Below are 19,279 nucleotides of genomic sequence, written 5' to 3'. Positions count from 1 at the left end.
AGAGATGAGGTAACGTATTCGCGCCAGCAGTGCCTCTCTGCCATACTTCAGCACTGACCACACTTGATCAGCTCTGCTGGGCAGGCCACATAGTTTGCATGCCAGACACGAGACTCCCAAAGCAAGCGCTGTACTAGGAACTCCTCCACGGCAAATGAGCCAAAGATGGGCAGCAGAAATGTTACAAGGACACCCTCAAAGCCTCCCTGATAAAGTGCGACATCCCCACTGACACCTGGGAGTCCCTGGCCAAAGACTGCCCTAAGTGGAGGAAGTGCATCAGGGCGGGCGCTGAGCTTCTCGAGTCTCGTCGCTGAGAGCAAGCAGAAATCAAGCGCAGGCAGCGGAAGGAGCATGCGGCAAACCAGACTCCCCGCCCACCCTTTCCTTCAACCACTCTCTGTCCCACCTGTGACAGAGACTGTGGTTCTCGTAGCAACTCTGTTGGTCGGAGCATAAACCAGGAAATAGTGGAGGCTTGTAAAAAGGGAACAGCAATAATCATGGGTGATTTTAACCTCTATATTGATTGGACAAATCAAATTGGTCAGGGTAGCCTTGAGGAAGAGTTCATAGACTGTATCCGGGATAGTTTCTGTTATGTCCTTAATACTCTTATGAATGACTCCACGAGGTCTAGTATTGTACTTGAGCTGTTGTGACCTTAGTCCCATTTATTGCAACTCCAGAGTGAGGCACAAGCATGGTGGGCAGTCTTTTATACTGGGCCCTGCACACCTATGCAGGTGACCCTCAGGTCTCCCACCGCAGTGCCCTCTGCCTTGTGTGACTATACAGTTAGTATACATGGTCTACATACATGATAGTTTCCTTGAACAGTACGTTGCGGAACCAACCAGGGAGCAGGCTATCTTGGAACTGGTCCTGTGTAATGAGACAGGATTAATAAATGATCTCCTAGTAAAAGATCCCCTCGGAATGAGTGATCATAGCATGATTGAGTTTTAAATTCAGATGGAGGGTGAGAAAGTTGGATCTCTAACCAGCATACTAAGCTTAAATAAAGGAGACTATGAAGGTATGAGGGCAGAGTTGGCTAAAGTGGACTGGGAAAACAGATTGAAGTGTAGGATGATTGATGAACAGTGGTGTACATTTAAGGAGATATTTCACAACTCTCAAGAAAAATATATTCCAGTGAGGAGAAAAGGGTGTAAAAGAAAAGAAAGCCACCCATGGCTAACTAAAGAAATAAAGGACGGTATCCGATTTAAAAAAACAAGGGCATACAAAGTCGCCAAAACTAGTGGGAGGACAGAAGATTGGGAAGCTTTTAAAAGCCAGCAAAGAATGACTAAAAAAAATGATTAAGAAAGGGAAGATAGACTATGAAAGTAAACTACCATAAAATATAAAAACAGATAGTAAGAGTTTCTGTAGGTATATAAAAAGAAAGAGTGGCTAAAGTAAACGTTGATCCTTTAGAGGACGAGACCAGGGAATTAGTAATGGGGCACATGGAGATGCCAGAAACGCTAAACAAATATTTTGTATCAGTTTTTTCGGTAAAGGACACTAACAATATTCAAACAGTGGATAGTCAAGGGGCTATGGGGGGGGATCGGGGGGAGGAACTTAACTAAGGAGGCGGTGCTCAGTAAGATAATGGGACTAAAGGCAGATAAATCCCCTGGACCTGATGGCTTGCATCCTAGGGTCTTACGAGAAGTAGCAGCAGGGATTGTGGATGCATTGGTTGTAATTTACCAAAATTCCCTGGATTCTGGGGAGATCCCAGCAGATTGGAAAACTGCAAATGTAACGCCCCTATTCAAAAAAAGAGGCAGACAAAAAGCAGGAAACTATAGACCAGTTAGCCTAACATCCGTGGTTGGGAAAATGTTGGAGTCCATTGTTAAAGAAGCAGTAACAGGACATTTGGAAAAGCAAAATTTGCTTAGGCAAATTCAGCATGGATTTATGAAGGGGAAGTCATGTTTGAGGATGTAACGAATAGGGTGGATAAAAGGGAACCAGTGGATGTGGTGTATTTGGACTTCCAGAAGGCATTTGACAAGGTGCCACACAAAAGGTTACTGCACAAGATAAAAGTTCACGAGGTTGGGGGTAATATATTAGCATGGATAGAAGATTGGCTAACTAACAGAGAACAGAGAGTCAGGATAAATGGTTCATTCTCTGGTTGGCAATTAGTAATGAGTGGGGTGCCGCAGGGATCAGTGCTGGGACCCCAACTATTTACAATCTATATTAACGACTTGGAAGAGGGGACTGACTGAGTGTGACATAGCCAAGTTTGCTGACGATACAAAGATGGGAGAAGGGCAATGTGTGAGGAGGACATAAAGTGGCTGCAGGAGGACATAGACAGGTTAAGTGAGTGGATAAGAATTTGGCAGATGGAGTATAATGTTGGAAAGTGTGAGGTCATACACTTTGGCAGAAAAAAAATCAAAGAGCAAGTTATTAGTTAAATGGAGATAGATTGCAAAGTGCTGCTGTACAGCGGGACCTGGGGGTACTTGTGCATGAAACACAAAAGGCTAGTATGCAGGTACAGCAAGTGATCAGGAAGGCCAATGGAATCTTGGCCTTTATTGCAAGGGGAATGGAGTATAAAAGCAGGGAAGTCTTGTTACAGCTGTACAGGGTATTGGTGAGGCCACACCTGGAATACTGCGTGCAGTTTTGGTTTCCATATTTACGAAAGGATATACTTGCTGTGGAGGCCATTCAGAGAAGGTTCACTAGGTTGATCCCGGGGATGAGGGGGTTGACTTATGAGGAAAGGTTGAGTAGGTTGGGCCTCTACTCATTGGAATTCAGAAGAATGAGAGGTGATCTTATTGAAACGTATAAGATTATGAGAGGGCTTGACAAGGTGGATGCAGAGAGAATGTTTCCACTGGTGGGGGAGACTAGAACTAGAGGGCATGATCTTAGAATAAGGGGCCGCCCATTTAGGAGAAATTTCTTCTCTCAGAGGGTTGTGAATCTATGGAATTCGCTGCCTCAGGGAGCTGTGGACGCTGGGACGTTAAATAAATTTAAGACAGAAATAGTTTCTTAAACGATAAGGGGTTATGGGGAGCGGGCAGGGAAGTGGAGCTGAGACCATGATCTTATTGAATGGCAGAGCAGGCTCGAGGGGCCTTATGGCCTACTCCTGCTCCTATTTCTTATGTTCTTATGTATTAGACTATGCAGTCACCTATGAACTCATGCTAAGAGTGGAAGCAAGTCTTCCTCGATTCCAAGGGACTGCCTATGATGATGAATAATGGACTACAGCCTTTTCTCAATGACAGATGTTGGGTTAACTGGTCTATAGTTTCCTGCTTTTTGTCTGCCTCCTTTTTTAAATAGGGGTGTTACATTTGCGGTTTTCCAATCTGCTGTAACCGCTCCAGAATCCAGGGAATTTTGGTAGATTACAACCAATGCATCCACTATCTCTGCAGCCACTTCTCTTAAGACCCTAGGATGTAAGCCTTCAGGTCCAGGGGACTTGTCTGTCTTTAGTCCCATTATTTTACCTAGTACTACTTCATTAGTGATAGTGATTGTATTAAGTTCCTCCCTACCTATAGCCCCTTGGTTATCCACTATTAGGATGTTTTTAGTGTCTTGTACAGTGAAGCCCGATGCAAAATATTTGTTCAATGTCTCTGCCATTTCCCTGTTCTCCATTATTAATTCCCCAATCTCATCCTCCAGGGGACCAACATTTACTTTAGCCACTCTTTTCCTTTTTATGTACCTGTAGAAACTCTTACTATCTTTGTATATTTTTCTCTTAATTCTTTTTGTGATCATCTTACATTTATGTCCCCTCATTGTCTGCAATGGTCAGTGAGATGGTAATCAGTCACTATTTTCCTTATCATAATCCTCTATAATCCTGAAGACCTCTATCAGGTTACCCCTCAACCTTCTTAGCTCCAGCAAAAAAAGCCCTAACTTCTCAAGTCTCTCTTCACAACTGTAGCGCGTCAACCCTATTAACATCTTGGTGAATCTACACTGCACCTTCTCCGTTGCTTTGATATCCTTCCAAAACTACACCCAATACTCCAACTGTTGCTTGACTAAGGTCTTGTACAAGTTCAACATCATCTCCTTGCTTTTTTATTTTGTACCTTTGGATACAAATCCAGGAATTATGTTTGCCTTTTTTATGACTGTAAAAAAGCAAAGAACGACTTTTAAAAAATGATAAAGGAAGGGAATGTAGATTACGAGAGTAAACTAGCGCAAAATATAAAAACAGATAGTAAGAGTTTCTACAGATACATAAAAAGGAAAAGAGTGGCTAAAGTAAATGTTGGTCCCCTAGAGGATGAGACTGGAAAATTAATAAGAACAGGGAAATGGCAGAGACGTTGAACAAATATTTTGTATCGGTCTTCACGATAGAAGATACCAAAAACATCCCAATAGTGGATAGTCAAGGGGCTATAAGGAGGGAGGAACTTAATACAATCACTATCACTATGAAGTAGTACTAGGTAAAATAATGGGACTAAAGGCGGACAAGTCCCCTGGACCTGATGGCTGACATCCTAGGGTCTTAAAAGATAGTGGATGCATTGTTTGTAATCTACCAAAATTCCCTGGATTCTGGGGTGGTCCCAGCGGATTGGAAAACCGCAAATGTAATGCCCCTATTTAAAAAAGGAAGGAGACAAAAAGCAGGAAACTATAAACCAGTTTGCCTAACACCTGTCGTTGGGGAAAATGCTGGAGTTCATTATTAAGGAAACAGTAGCAGGACATTTGGAAAAGCATAATTCAATCAAGCATGGTTTTATGAAAGGGAAATCATGTTTGACAAATTTGCTGGAGTTCTTTGAGGATATAACGAGCAGGGTGGATAAGGGGGAACCAGTGGATGTGATGTATTTGGATTTCCAGAAGGCATTCGATAAGGTGCCACATAAGAGGTTACTGCACAAGATAAAAGCTCACTGGGCTGGGGGTAATATATTAGCATGGATAGAGGATTGGCTAACTAACAGAAAACAGAGAGTCGGGATAAATGGGTCATTTTCGGGTTGGCAAACAGTGACTAGTGGGGTGCCGCAGGGATTGGTGCTGGGTCCTCGACTATTTACAATCTATATTAATGACTTGGATGAAGGGACCGTGTAATGTAGCCAAGTTTGCTGATGATACAAAGATGGGTGGGAAATTGTGAGAAGGACACAAAAAATCTGCAAAGGGATATAGACAGGCTAAGTGAGTGGGCAAAAATTTGGCAGATGGAGTATAATGTGGGAAAATGTGAGGTTATCCATTTTGCCAGAAAAAAATAGAAAAGCAAATCACAATTTAAATGGAGAAAAATTGTAAAGTGTTGCAGTACAGAGGGACCTGGGGGGTCCTTTGTGCATGAAACACAAAAAGTTAGTATGCAGGTACAGCAAGTAACCAGGAAGGCAAATGGAATTTATTGCAAGGGGGATAGAGTATAAAAGCAGAGAAGTCCTGCTACAACTCTACAGGGTATTGGTAAGGCTACGCCTAGAGTACTGCTTACAGTTTTGGTCTTCGTATTTACGAAAGGATATTCTTGCTGTGAAGGCAGTTCAGAGAAGGTTCACTAGGTTGATTCCGGAGATGAGGGGGTTGACTGATGAAGATGGGTTGAGTAGGCTGGGTCTATACACATTGGAGTTCAGAAGAATGAGAGGTGATCTTATCGAAGCATATAAGATAATGAGGGGGCTCGACAAGGTGGATGCAGAGAGGATATTTCCATTCATAGGGGAAACTAAAACTAGAGGACGTAGTCTTAGAATAAGGGGCCGCCCATTTAAACCTGAGATGAGGAGGAATTTCTTCTCAGGGTTGTCAATCTATGGAATTCTCTGCCCCAGAGAGCTGTGGAGGCTGGGTTATTGAATATATTTAAGGCGGAGATAGACAGAATTTTGAGCGATAAGGGAGCAAAGGGTTCTGGGGAGCGGGCAGGGAAGTGGAGCTGAGTCCATGATCAGATCAGCCATGATCTTATTGAATGGTGGTGCAGGCTCGAGGGGCCGAATGGCCTACTCCTGCTCCTATTTTTTATGTAAGTGAGTGTAACTGAAAATATTTTAATAGTGAATATACTTGATGTGCCTTATCTGCAGAATCCGCTTTACACATGTAAATGTACTTCAACCTTTTAAAAAAAATAGCAGTTTTCCTCACTTGTATTATTGTATGAGGTGGTGGAATGATTTATATATCATTCAAAATATTTTTAATTTACAAAGATTTGCCTCCAATGCAGTGTAGCTTACTCTACAACTATTTTATACCTCTACTTGAGTTGTCATGATGCCAATGTCTATGGATATATGGAGGTCTACTGACGTCACCTTTTTGTTAATGATACCAGTTTGTGATCAATTGAGTAAGTCCGGGATCTGTGTTACTGGCCCAGATACAATGATAAATAATTACTTTAGTTTTCTTGGTCATCATAAACGGGAAGGAGCTTTACCATCACGACCACTTTGGCAAAAAATGTTAAAGAAAAGCATTAAAAAACACTGAGATGAATAATCAGCTTATTTGGCACCGAGTGCTTTATTAATCTTGTCATTTCGGCTGTGTACATTTGTTCAGTTCAGGTTGGGGCTTCAAGTCAATTTCTTATCTAATATAATATTTTGACAAACAAATACCGAAAAAGCAAAATAATGCTCAAGTTAATCATCGTTTTTATCAACCATTATCTTTTCAAATGGATATTCCGGCAAAATATATTTCTGATCTTGTGCCCCCAATTACTCTCCATTTTCATCCTTTCACTTTCTTGTGTGTCCTCTCATTGTGTTTCAAGTTCTATGATACTTTATAACGTTTTCTGTTTCTTTAGATTAATGCCTGTTAATCATGATCGCAAACTTTGGATCCCACACTCAATTTTTCCCCCTCTTCCCCTGAAAGTGCTGACTCTTGCCAGGGCACAGTTCCATTGGCTGGATTTTTTGCTTCTTGCTGCCTCTGTTTTCACCCCAGAGGGGTGGCAATGGCGGCGGTAAGCTCTTCCGGGCGGTTGGCCAGCTTCCAGTGCCCCGCCGGGATTTTCGGTGCTGGTTTCGGCAGGGCGCAGAGCATTACCGCCCGGAAGAGACGAGCAGGAGTGGAACGCCCTGGTTGTGACACCGGCTCGATTTTGGCTCTCGCCCGATCCGTAGCGCCCCATAGTGTTGATACGGATTCTTTTTCCCTCAATCTGTTTCAGCGAATACACTGACGCGAACACCAAAGCAGCTTATAACAAAGCAGTCTTTATTATTTGTTTCACCGGCCGGGATTTATCAGAACAAAGGAACGCTCTCCCTTCAGAGTGCGCTCACTTCCCTCGGACAAGTCCCGTTACAATGTAGGGGCGCAACGGTTATACACTTTCAGTACGTAATATAATTGAGGGACATTCAGTTCACCCTATCTTTTTGTGATCCCTCCTTCCCTTTGTCCACTCATGAGCCGACACCTGTCCTTCCTTGCTTAATTAAATAGCAATTGTTTTGCACAAAGAGCTTTTTCACCCATTACTTGTTATTGCTACAATTTTACTGGCATGACTAGTAACCAAGACCTTGAGCAAGTATTTGTGCTGATGTTGTAACATTTGCAGTCTGACATTCTTTTAGTTATCCTTCCATGATTCCTTTGTTCACTTCACTGTCTCTATTGCTATACATTTTTACACATTCTCAATAGAGCGCCGTGCTGGGACTGCCTGTGAAAGCGGGTGGTCCGAGCTGTAGTGGCTGCAGTGAGGTAAGTAATGTCGACCTCGGGTAAGTGTGATTGTTTTTTTTTGCGGTGTATGTTGTGGTGGCATGAGTTATTTATTGGGAATGTTTTTGGTGGGGTTTTTCAGGTTTTCTTTTTCTCCCCTGGCCTCTCTCAGTGCTCCGAGGCCGGCTGTTTAGCTCGAGATTTTCAGTTGCCCAGCCAGCCTTGCACTCTTAAGAGAGGTGTACAACGCCTCCCTTAGCGTTCCTCCCCACTCTCAGGGCTGACTGATGCGCAAGCAGTTCCCGGGCGCAAACTTTACCACCCTTCCGCCATACAGCCACGAAATGAGCAAAGCTGACAATCCAGCCCCAATATGTATTATCTTCTTTCCTAAGTAGTGGGTATTCCTTATATGTGAGCCTGGATAATAATTATTGGCAGGCTATTTTTACCATTGGTGGCATTACATCTGATTCCAGCCTATGTGCACCAATATCCACAGACATACATTTTCCACTGGATTAGAATTAGAAGTGGGAACTCGGGCTATGTTTTAGCCTGGGGTGCTGAGGTCAATTGTCATAAAATGAATTCAAAACAAGCAAATATGTTTTTGCCTTGATCTGTGAGTCAGATAGTCTTATTTTTAATTCCTTATTTCAGTTTCTCCCATCCCAGTACCAGGAATCATTCCTTGGCTGAAATGCTCTGTGGTGGCTTGCCCTCTGATATTTTTGATAACATGATTATAGATTGGGTGAGGATGAGCAATTCACAATGAAAATCCTTAATCTAAAAATTACTTGTCCAGAATTTTATATTGGCCTACATATAGGCTTAATGTATCCCAGACTGATGAAGTTAACTTTCTCTTTTTCTCTGCTGGCTGCGATGTCCAAAATGAAATAAGTTTGGCAAATCTCAAACAAGCTCTTAATGGACATAAATCAACAGCACAAAATGATACCCTGACTCCAAGGATTAAATTACGAGGAGAGATTACACAAATTAGAGTTGAATTCCCTAGAATTTAGACGGTTGAGGGGTGATTTGATTGAAGTTTTTCAAGATATTAAGGGGAACAGATAGGGTACATAAGAGCATAAGAAATAGGAGCAGGAGTAGGCCATACGGCCCCTCGAGCCTGCTCTGCCATTCAGGAAAATCATTGTTGATCTGATCATGGACTCAACTCCACTTCCCTGCCCGCTCCCCATAACACCTTATCCCCTTATCGATTATTTCTGTCTTAAATTTAGTCAATATCCCAGCTTCCACAGCTCTCTGAGGCAGCAAATTCCACAGATTCACAACCCTCTGAGAGAAGAAATTTCTCCTCATCTCTGTTTTAAATGGGCGGCCCCTTGTTCTAAGATTATGCCCTCGAGTTCGAGTCTCCCCCATTAGTGGAAACATCCTCTCTGCATCCACCCTGTCAAGCTCCCTCATAATCTTGTATGTCTCTATAAGATCACCAACCTATTCAACCTTTCCTCATAAGTCAACCCCCTCATCCCCAGAATCAACCTAGTGAACCTTCTCTGAACTGCCTCCAAAGCAAGTATATCCTTTTGTAAATATGGAAACCAAAACTGTACACAGTAGTCCAGGTGTGACCTCACCAATACCTTATATAGCTGTAGCAAGACTTCCCTGCTTTTATACTCCATCCGTTTTGCAATAAAGGCCAAGATACCATTGGCCTTCCTGATCACCTTGCTGTACCTGCATACTATCCTTTTGTGTTTCATGCACAAGTACCCCCAGGTTCCGCTGTACTGTGGCACTTTGCAATCTTTCTCTATTTAAATAATAACTTGCTCTTTGATTTGTTTTCTGCCAAAGTGCATGACCTCACACTTTCCAACATTATACTCCATCTGCCAAATTTTTGCCCACTCACTTAGCCTGTCTATGTCCTTTTGCAGATTTTTTGTGTCCTCCTCACTCATTGCTTTTTCTCCCATCTTTGTATCGTCAGCAAACTTGGCTATGTTACACTCAGTCTCTTCTTCCAAGTCGTTAATATAGATTGTAAATAGTTGGGGTCCTAGCACTGATCCTTGTAGCACCCCACTAGTTACTGGTTGCCAACCAGAGAATGAACCATTTATCCCAACTCTCTGTCCTCTGTTTGTTAGCCAATCTTCTATCCATGCTAATATATTATCCGCAACCCCGTGAACCTTTATCTTGTGCAGTAACCTTTTATGTGGCAACTTGTCAAATGCCTTCTGGAAGTCCAAATACACCACAACCACTGGTTCCCCTTTATCCACCCTGTTCGTTACATCGTCAAAGAACTCCAGCAAATTTGTCAAACATGACTTCCCCTTCATAAATCCATGCTGACTCTGTCCTCCAAAGCAAGTATATCCTTTCGTAAATAGGGTAGATAGAGAGAAACTATTTCCACTAGTTGGGTGTCTAGGACTAGGGGGCATAGTCTAAAAATTAGAGCCAGACCTTTCAGGAGTGAAATTAGGAAACACTTCTGCACACAAAGGGTGGTAGAAGTTTGGAACACTCTTCCGCAAACGGCAATTATAGCTAGGTCAATTCTTAATTTTAAATCTGAGACTGATAGATTTTTGTTAACCAAAAGTATTGAGGAATATAGGTTAAAAACAGTTATATGGAGTTAGGTCGCAGATCAGCCATGATCTCATTGAATGGCAGAACAGGCTCGAGGGTTAAATGGTCTCCTCTTGTTCCTATAAACAATCTACTATAATTTGGTACAAATTAGCACTCATCATTGCCCAAGATAAGCCCCAAGGATCAATGATTGGGGAAATGAAAGTGTGACACTGGCACAGTGGGAGGTAGTTCTCTGAAGTTCGAGTGAAGACAAATTGTGGGGTAGCGAATCTAACCTGTGGTATAACTAACCTAATAATGTTTAATGCTGACACTGGACACATAAATTTGGAAACCTTTGTCATTCCCACCACAATCATTGTTCAGCTTGCTGAGCACAAAATGCTGTGGTTCAAGTGACAATTACTTTGCGGATTAATTCCTCCTTCTCTGTAAAGACGTACCTTGATTTTCTTTTTCAGATTTTTTGTGTACAGTGGCTGAGAAGCACAGAAATAGTCTGTGAAGATGCCGGATAAAGATAATTTATTTAACAGTGGTAATGACGAGGCTGGCCACAGCTCAGATGATATTTGCCGAGACTTCCTGCGCAATGTCTGCAAACGTGGCAAGCACTGCAAGTTCTACCACCCCGACATTAATGACGTGTCCGACTTGGGCGTAAAAAAGAATGAGTTTGTCTTTTGTCATGACTATCAGAACAAGGAATGCACTCGTATCAACTGCAAGTTTATTCATGGGACAAAGGAGGATGAGGAACACTACAAAAAGTCAGGAGAGCTTCCCCCACGCCTGCGCCTTACAGTGGCCATTGGTCTTGGCCTTTCGCCTTCTGACCTCTCTTTTAAAAAAGGTGAAGTTCCAATCTGCCGAGACTACCTGAAAGGTGACTGTCAAAGAGGATCTAAATGTAAATTCAGGCACTTAAAACGTGATGAATACGAGTATGAAAGCAGAACTTTGGAGAGATTGTCACGAGACCAAGTGCTTTCTCCTGTAGTGCGTCGATATGACCCATTCGATGACCTCTATGACACTGATCGCTATACTGACTACGACCATGGTCTAAAGAGAAGAAGAGTGGATGGTTTGCGATTTGAAACTTATGATTTTAATATCCCAAACGCACGTCCAGTTGACTATCGTTTTCTAGAGGAGGAGAATCTGATGCTCCGAAAGCGTGTTGAGGAACTCAAAAAGCAGATCTCAAATTTGATGGCAACTAATGAGGTACTTTTGGAGCAAAATGCACATTTCCGCAACCAAACTAAGGTGGTGACACTGACCTCTACTCCTACAGCGACAGAGCAAACGCTGGCAGCACCCACTGTGGCCACAATCACCAATTACAACCATGGTATAGCGCAGACTCACACCACTTTGAGCAGCCAAGCACTTCAACCGCGACCTGTCACCCAGCAAGACCTAGTGGCAACTGCTGGAGCTTCTGCTGCACCACCTACCAATGCTGCATCAACAGCACAGCATCTTAATGCTGAGATTGCTTCTCTCCCTGCGGCGCTTGCCCAGACCATTGCCCAGGGGATGGCACCTCCAGTTTCCATGGCCCCGGTGGCTGTGTCGGTTGCGCCAGTGGCAGTATCGATTGCACAAGCACTGCCAGGAATCACCATAAGCCATGCCACTACACCAATGGTTACTTATCCAATTGCGTCACAAAGCATGAGGATAACAGCAATTCCTCACTGAGGAGCCTTGAGATAAGAAAAAGAGCTATATAAAGGCTTTAGAAAAGGTTTTGTGTTCCTTTGTTGCTCCCCATGACGTGTGTTATAGAAATATGCACGCCAAAGCCAAATAGGATTCTGATCCAGCAATTAATTCTATTTGTGCCTAAACTATTCCTCTTCAATCCATTATATATTATTTCTGATTTCTGAATACTTGGTTTACCCCCTCCTTTAGTGCTCAGCTCAAACTCTTGTAAATCCATTGCCTAGTGTAACGTTAAAAACAACTGCACGTGACACAGGAGCATTTTCTTTATAAACGATTTTGTGTTTAGAATAAGCGAGTCATTGGGCTGTGGTGCTGCGCAAAATATTCAAACCTACTCTTCTCCTTTGTCTCCCACACTTGGCCATTTGCATTCTTGACGCAAAAATAAAGTTTCGCAGCAATTGCAAATTTTCCTGGCAATAATGAGCAAAAAAAAAATTTATTTTGCAACTTTTTGGGGAGATGTTGCTGGCGCTGAATGACTGCTGCGTTTTCCCAGATAGTAATCACTGCACTCCAAAAGTAATTCTCTGCATGAAGCCTTTTGGGATGTTTTGATGATGTGATGGGGTGCTATATAAATACTTTTACTTTTTAAACCTGATGAACCATCCAGATAATTGCAATTTAATCCTCACAATTTTGGAAATACTCATTACACTGCTTTACTAAAGTGTCTAATTAACTTGGAAGCCATTACAATGATTTTATTTCTGAATGAACCTAAAGTGTATTTTCAACTTTGTCATTCTTGGAGCACTGAATGTCCATTGTGTAACATAGAGTCTGTTCAAATCCAGCCACATCGATGGGATTAAAATCTTTAGCTTTTTGTCAGCTGCAAGGATGATCCAGGTAGTGAGTTTAAGGAATCTGAATTCAGTTTTTGCTGGACACCAGTCTACAGCACAAAACTGCCCACATGTTGTCAGTTTTACTGGGCCAGTTTGCTGGAAGAAATGGGAAAGGGGTGGGGATTACACAGATTCAGTAGGGCTGCTCTTCTGAGCTTGAAGTCAAGACATAGTAGAGGGAGCATTACTCTACATCTAGCCTGTCGCTGCTCGATGCCCTGACGTCACTTATCTTGAGCTGTGAATTCACCAAAAATAAAACAAAGGAAGTTTCTGTTCACTTAATACTGTCAGTAATGGCAAAAAGGCAAACCAAGCGTGGGGTTGGGTAAAAATGGTTAAAGAACACTTGCTAATGATTTGCAATGAAGTGCCAATGGATCAGCAACACAGGAAATGCAAACCACTTGCAAATCCTTGTTGAAATCGAATGCGCATTTTCACACCAAATATTGTAATTTGTATACAAATACAAGAAATGTATAAATTGTTGAATTAAAATGTATGTAATATTAAAAAGATGATACCTTACAGCACACCCAAGACAGCTTGACCGCTGACTTATTTGGGACCAGAATGGAAGCGTTTGCACGCTGCCTTAGAAGTATGCTGAGCCAAGCTGTAACAGATTGGATACATGAACATTCACGTTTTAAAAGCAACCTTGTAACCAACCCCATTGGTGCCGGCCAGCTGGCTTCAAACCAGAAAAGAGCTTTAAAGGAATTTTAAACACAATGTATGAGCTGGATTTTCGGGTTTCTCTGTTTTGGGGCGAAAACGTAAGCGATACGTGAAAATTATCATTTTCGCTGTGTTATCGATTTACAGCCTAACTTTTGGCACTTGGTGTCTGTCGCAAAGGGAGGCGTTGCACAATTATTCAGGGCGCAAAAACACGATTCTCGCCTACTTTAGTGTGGGGCCAGGAGCGCTGTGAGAGAGGCCTTGAGGGGGGAGGGGGGGGGTGGATTCAAAAAACATTACCAAGACCCTTATCTAACAAATTGCTGCAAAAAAAAACTTTAACTTACCTTTTTTTCAGGTTTTCCAACTTACTGCTGCTGGCAGGGCTGCGGTAGCGGTTTTCTGGGCGTGGCGTACCGGTCGGGTGAGTGCCAAAACTTGGACGGTAATGCAATCTGAGTCGTTACACGTCTGGCGCAGCTCTCCCCAGCGGTGCTTCCAAGCGCCGCCACAAACAAGGAACCGAGGATCGCGACCAGGCTTAGCGACTGGGTTTTCGCCGCAGAGGGTCAAAACACAGCGAAAACCCAGTCGCAGACCACCCGAAAATCCAGCGGTATATGTCTTTTTTTAATATAGATTATCTCCTGGAAGTCCATAACCAGGTTCAATAGAAAACTACAAAAAATTAAGGCAAAATCTATTGGGATTTTGTGTTCAACGTTCTGATCCATTTTAGAAAACCCTGTGCAAATCTTTCCTATACCCACACAACCTGATGATTGATTTATCTACATTTTCTTTAAGCTAGCTAAAATGATCTTCCAACACAATTAACAGTGTGAAAGGTAAAATAGGCTTTTTATATTCACTGTTAAAGCCCCCTGATGCAACTTTGTGGCAATTCAGTTTCATTGATCCAAGTGCTCATTTTTAAAGGGGTAGCTATGACACGGAACCTTAAGGTTGGTTATACTTGTGTTACTTAATCAGCTAGTTATTGGGGACATTTAACCTCAACTGTTGCTTTCCTGTTAATCTTGTCTCCAACTTGTATATAGTAGCTGTTTAGTCTTTTGAAATCTGCACGTGAGGTGGGCTTTGAAAATTAGAACCAATGATCTAATCTTGCACAATTGAAAGAAGCTTAATTAAGCAAATGTGTTTTAATTTGCAGTGTTTTCTATGTAATCCAGATAATGGAAAATTTGACTAGATACTTGCAATAGTTCTACAGCATCTTTTGTGGGGGTGGGGGGGATTTACATATCACTGGACACCCTTTCCCCTCCAACTCCTCTTTCCTCATGCTGCAGTTGTGAACTTTCAGGATTTCCTGTGACTGAAATTCGCAAGTACAATATTGTGCATAGAGTTATGCTTGGCAAACCATGAATGTTCAAGAGCCTTTCAAAACCAAAAAGGGAGTCCCAATTTATTTGATTTGATTTAAGAATGCAAACCAATTCTTCACCAAGAGCTCTGGGGACATGACGGTACAGTAATGTGTCACAAACTAATACCACCATGTCATGGTAATGTCAGTAGTTCAAACAGTGCAAATAATAGATATTGCATTATGTTTGAGGAATGTTCAAACTAGTCTGTGGATTTTAGTTATAGGATTGACGTATACGAGTGAATAGATGTGCAGTGGAATCCTGTTGTACGTAATGAGTCCGAATGTGACACACTTGTATAAAACAGGTATCGCTGTACCAGTACTGGCTAAGTTGGGATCAAACTGCAATTTATTATCATTTGCTTATATTAAGAGGTTTGCATAAATCATATCATATTTGCAGATTTGACTTTTTGATTCCTAGCAAATGATCTTCACGTTGTTGAATTTAATATCGCTGTCATTATTAATGAAATGTTTACGATATTCTGTTTGTGAAAAACATTGAGTTACCGTTTTATAAAGAAGTATTTGGCTGCAGTAGCAGCAATTTGCAGATTTGTAGTGGAATTTCTTTTGCCCTTCATAATATGCCAGGTTGGGGCAGAGTATTAATAATTGCTGATATTTGTATAACTATTTATTGACCTTTACACTTGGATCACTGATAATTTGGCACAAAGATTGACGCAAAAGTGTGTTTTTACCCCCCATAAATTCAGTGTTGCCTAACTTTAAGTTAACTTGTTGAGGAAAGGGTTTATTTTGCCCTGTGTGTAAAGTGAATGAATTCTTTGACTCAATTGTTATTATGAACCAATTAAGTTTTTAGTTTTGCTTACAGATATTCAGGAATCATATTAACCATAGACAACTTTGGAACGTAAAGACCAACAGCCCAAAAATGGATATGTAATTCTGAATAAAATATCCTGACATGACAATGAAAACCCCAGACTCGCATAGTAATGTACAAAAGAAATATCAGCCAGATGAAAGAATGTCTGTGTGTCTCTCTCTCTCTCTCTCCCTCTCTCCCTCGTGTATGTAACATGCACTGAACCTGTAATGACATTGATGCTTATTCTTGTCTTAAAATCTTTTGCCTATGTGGCACTCGACTGTGCTCTCTTCTATGATAACAACAAAACATTTTTCTAATGGCTGTAATCAAGTCCCTGAGCCTGGATAAAGGTGGTGAACATTGCAGTAAAAATTAATGCAAAACTTTCAAACTAATTTGTATGTTTAAAAAAAAAAAAGTTTTGTTTCATAAATTTCTGTGGATGGTGCAGCATGTTTCAGCCATAGTGAGCTGTGCCACAGAGTGTTGGCACCTGTAATCCTTCACCCATTAAGTTCCTGACCTCAAAAGGCAGCCTCACTAGGATGGCCTGTGGGGACCCATCCACGTCCTTGACCAGTGGCCCAAATAGTCTCCGTTCACTCCCACCTTCCTCTGCCAGGCTGAACTTTATTATGGGTCCTCGTTGTGCCTGCCTTTTTGTATCATATGTTGAGCATTCTTTGCTCTGGTTGTGCTCAGATCTCCTCCCTGATCTCTTCCGGTACGTAGATGACTGTTGGTGCTGCTTCCTGTTCCTACCTGAGCTGGAGAATTTAATTTTGCTTCTAACTTCCACCTGTCCTTTACCTTTTACATAGTCAATCTTTGACTCTTCCCTTCTCTTCCCAGACTTCTGTATCTTCCATCTCTGGGGATAGACTGCCCACTGATAGCTACTACAAGCCAACAGACTCCCATAACTACCGTGATGATACTTCTTTCCACTCAGTTTCCCCGTCTCCATTGTATCTGCTCTGACGTTCTACTCCCTCCCAGAACTGTGACAGACTCCCCCTTGTCCTCACCTTCCATCCCATCAGCTTTGTCATTTGACACATCAGCCTCTGCCACTTCCATCATGATTCCACCACCAAACACATCTTGCCCCTCCCCATCACTTTCAAAATTCCAAAGGGACCATTCCCTCTGTGACATCCTGGTCCACAGCTCCATCACCCCTAAAACCCGCTCACCTTCCCCTGCAAGAGATGTTACACCTGCACTTTCACCTCCTCCCACACCACCGTCCAGAGTCCCAAACTCCCCTTCTGTGTGAGACAGTGATTTACTTGTACTTCTTCCAACTTAGCATACTCTCTCTTCGCTGCTCACAATGCGGTCTCCTCTACATTAGGGAGACCCAACACAGTTTGGGTGATCGCTTTGTTGAACACCTCCTTTCTCGCCGCAAGTGCGATCCTGAGCTTCCGGACGCTTTTCACTTGAATCCTCCATCCTACTCACACTGTGACCTCTCTGTACTTGGCCTCTTGTGTTGTTCCAATGAAACTCGAGGAACAACCCCTCGTCTTTCTACTCAGCACTTTCCAGCCCTCTGACCTTAACATTGACTTTAACAACTTCAGACCTTAACCACTGCTCCCATTTTCTCTCGGACAACAGGTGCTGATAATTTAGGATGGGTGCACCAGTGCTTCTGGGGACGAGGGAGGTTGTGAGGGAGAATCCCTGATCGGTACACGGCCAGCGGAGTAGTCTGCACCCCCGGGGTCTACCTGCCTTTTTCTTCCATCACAGTCCCAGGCCACTGAACCTTCTCCACTTTCCTCCCCCTCTGCTATTCTGCTGTAACCATTCGCACGTTTTCTGGGTCTCGGAGACATCTTTTGATTCTCTACTTTCTCTCATTATTGTCCCTTTTGAGTTACACCGTTATCATTTCTGTCTTTTAATCAACTCCTGGCCTCCACCTAATCAGTTTACAGATAATTGTTTTTGTGTGTGTGTGTTGTGTGGTCGTTTTTTTTCTCCCCACCCCCTTTTCCCTGGCTCTGTTCCTCTTCGTAAGCTGTTCTGTAACATCTTTCGGTTCTGATGAAGGGTCAAAGACCTGAAACATTAACCCTACCTCCCTTTCTCCACAGATGCTGCCTGACCAGCTGAGTGTTTCCAGCATTTTCTGCTTTCACTCAGCAGGTGCCAAGCTGAAACCAGATACTTCCTCATAAGGAGGCAAGTATCACATTAACACTATTCCACAGCCTGAAATGCATTTGTGTCCTTTCCAATTCTAACTTCCAGTACTTGTCCAATTATTTTCCTACCACTCCCAAAACCCACAGACTATTTTGACATTCTTACACTTGGCTCAATACTTTGAAACATATTAACAAAATGGACAACCAGTGCTGCAAACAGCATCCTGCTGTAAATTGAAAGGATTCAATTATTATGTATATATTGTACATATTGTTTGCTATGCTGTGTTTGACAATTTTTTTTAAATGCAATTACCCTTGGAATATTCTTCCAAACAGTAGGTTAATGTTTTAACTGATACAGGTCTCCAGGACAGTAGAACTTACACAGTCCAAATGTATAATTTGTTTAAAAAGATAAAGGTCTCTGCATTTATTTGTATGGAATCCTGTCAAATGTAGAACAATAAAGAACATTTAAATTTAAGATTAAGCTTCCTGTCCAACCTCTGACTTTTGAAGTGCACATTAAAATAGTTGAAGTTTATTTTTTGTTTTTAAAGTTGTGTATATGAGACTAATGTTTTAAGTTGTCTGTGCTTGTGTCTGAACACAGGTCCGTCTAACTTTCTGTTGAACATGCTGATGAGAGATTTGACTTGAGAAGAAGTTAAGCAAGCTAGTGGATGGCCTTTTCTATTATTCACATGTTTGATGAAAATAAACTTTTCTGGTAAGGACAGGAATAAAAAACATTATTAAGTGGCAAAGCACAGCACACAATATACAGTATGGTTTTCAACTTCAGCTGTGCCAGTAGTTAATGGAGGGCAACTACATTCCTACAAGGAAGAACCATGGTGATCAAGTGTCCTGCACTTCCGAGCAGTTGGTTTCAGGGTGTCCGTGCATAGGCTAAGTTGTTACATCTTGATCGTTTACAATCAGAGTGCAGGCCAGATCAGAGGAATGACCCCTCCACTCTACCCCAACCTCATAAACACAGGCTCTAGTGTACCAGTGTCACATTTTTCATTTCCAGCAGCAGGCATACTTGTTTGTGCAGCATTCTAAGCATCTTTGTGCTTTGGACTCGTGCTTACTAAGAACTGGATTGATACCAGCCAGATTTGTTTCGCTTAAGATCCTTCCCCTACATCTCAAAACTAGAAGATATGAATCCCTTCAACATGGATTCAAATCAAAGTGCCAGAGATAAAAGGACAATGTTGAAATCTGGTGCCACTGTAAAGCCGTTTTAGCAATT

General features: G+C 42.1%; 1 protein-coding gene across 4 annotated transcripts in view; it reads left to right on the top strand.

Moving 5' to 3' along the window:
• zc3h10 (zinc finger CCCH-type containing 10) overlaps positions 1–19,279 on the top strand; it is a 32,290-nt gene that overhangs the window by 10,113 nt on the left and 2,898 nt on the right. Inside the window, exons 2-5 of one of the 4 annotated variants that reach the window (XR_011588763.1) lie at positions 10,785–11,680; positions 13,963–14,028; positions 17,959–18,046; positions 18,629–18,745. Coding sequence is in view for 2 of the 4 variants with exons in the window: in XM_070869588.1 (XP_070725689.1) it covers positions 10,831–12,033 (1,203 nt within the window). In the remaining 2 variants the exon portion in view is untranslated. Of the gene's footprint in view, positions 1–7,682; positions 7,762–10,784; positions 13,843–13,962; positions 14,029–17,958; positions 18,047–18,628; positions 18,746–19,279 lie in introns of those variants that run through there. The other 3 variants (XM_070869589.1, XR_011588764.1, XM_070869588.1) reach the window with 3 other exon arrangements.

This window comes from Pristiophorus japonicus, chromosome X (genome assembly GCF_044704955.1).
Source record: "Pristiophorus japonicus isolate sPriJap1 chromosome X, sPriJap1.hap1, whole genome shotgun sequence".
Lineage (NCBI taxonomy): Eukaryota > Metazoa > Chordata > Chondrichthyes > Pristiophoridae > Pristiophorus > Pristiophorus japonicus.
This window is presented reverse-complemented; position numbering and strand designations above follow the sequence as displayed.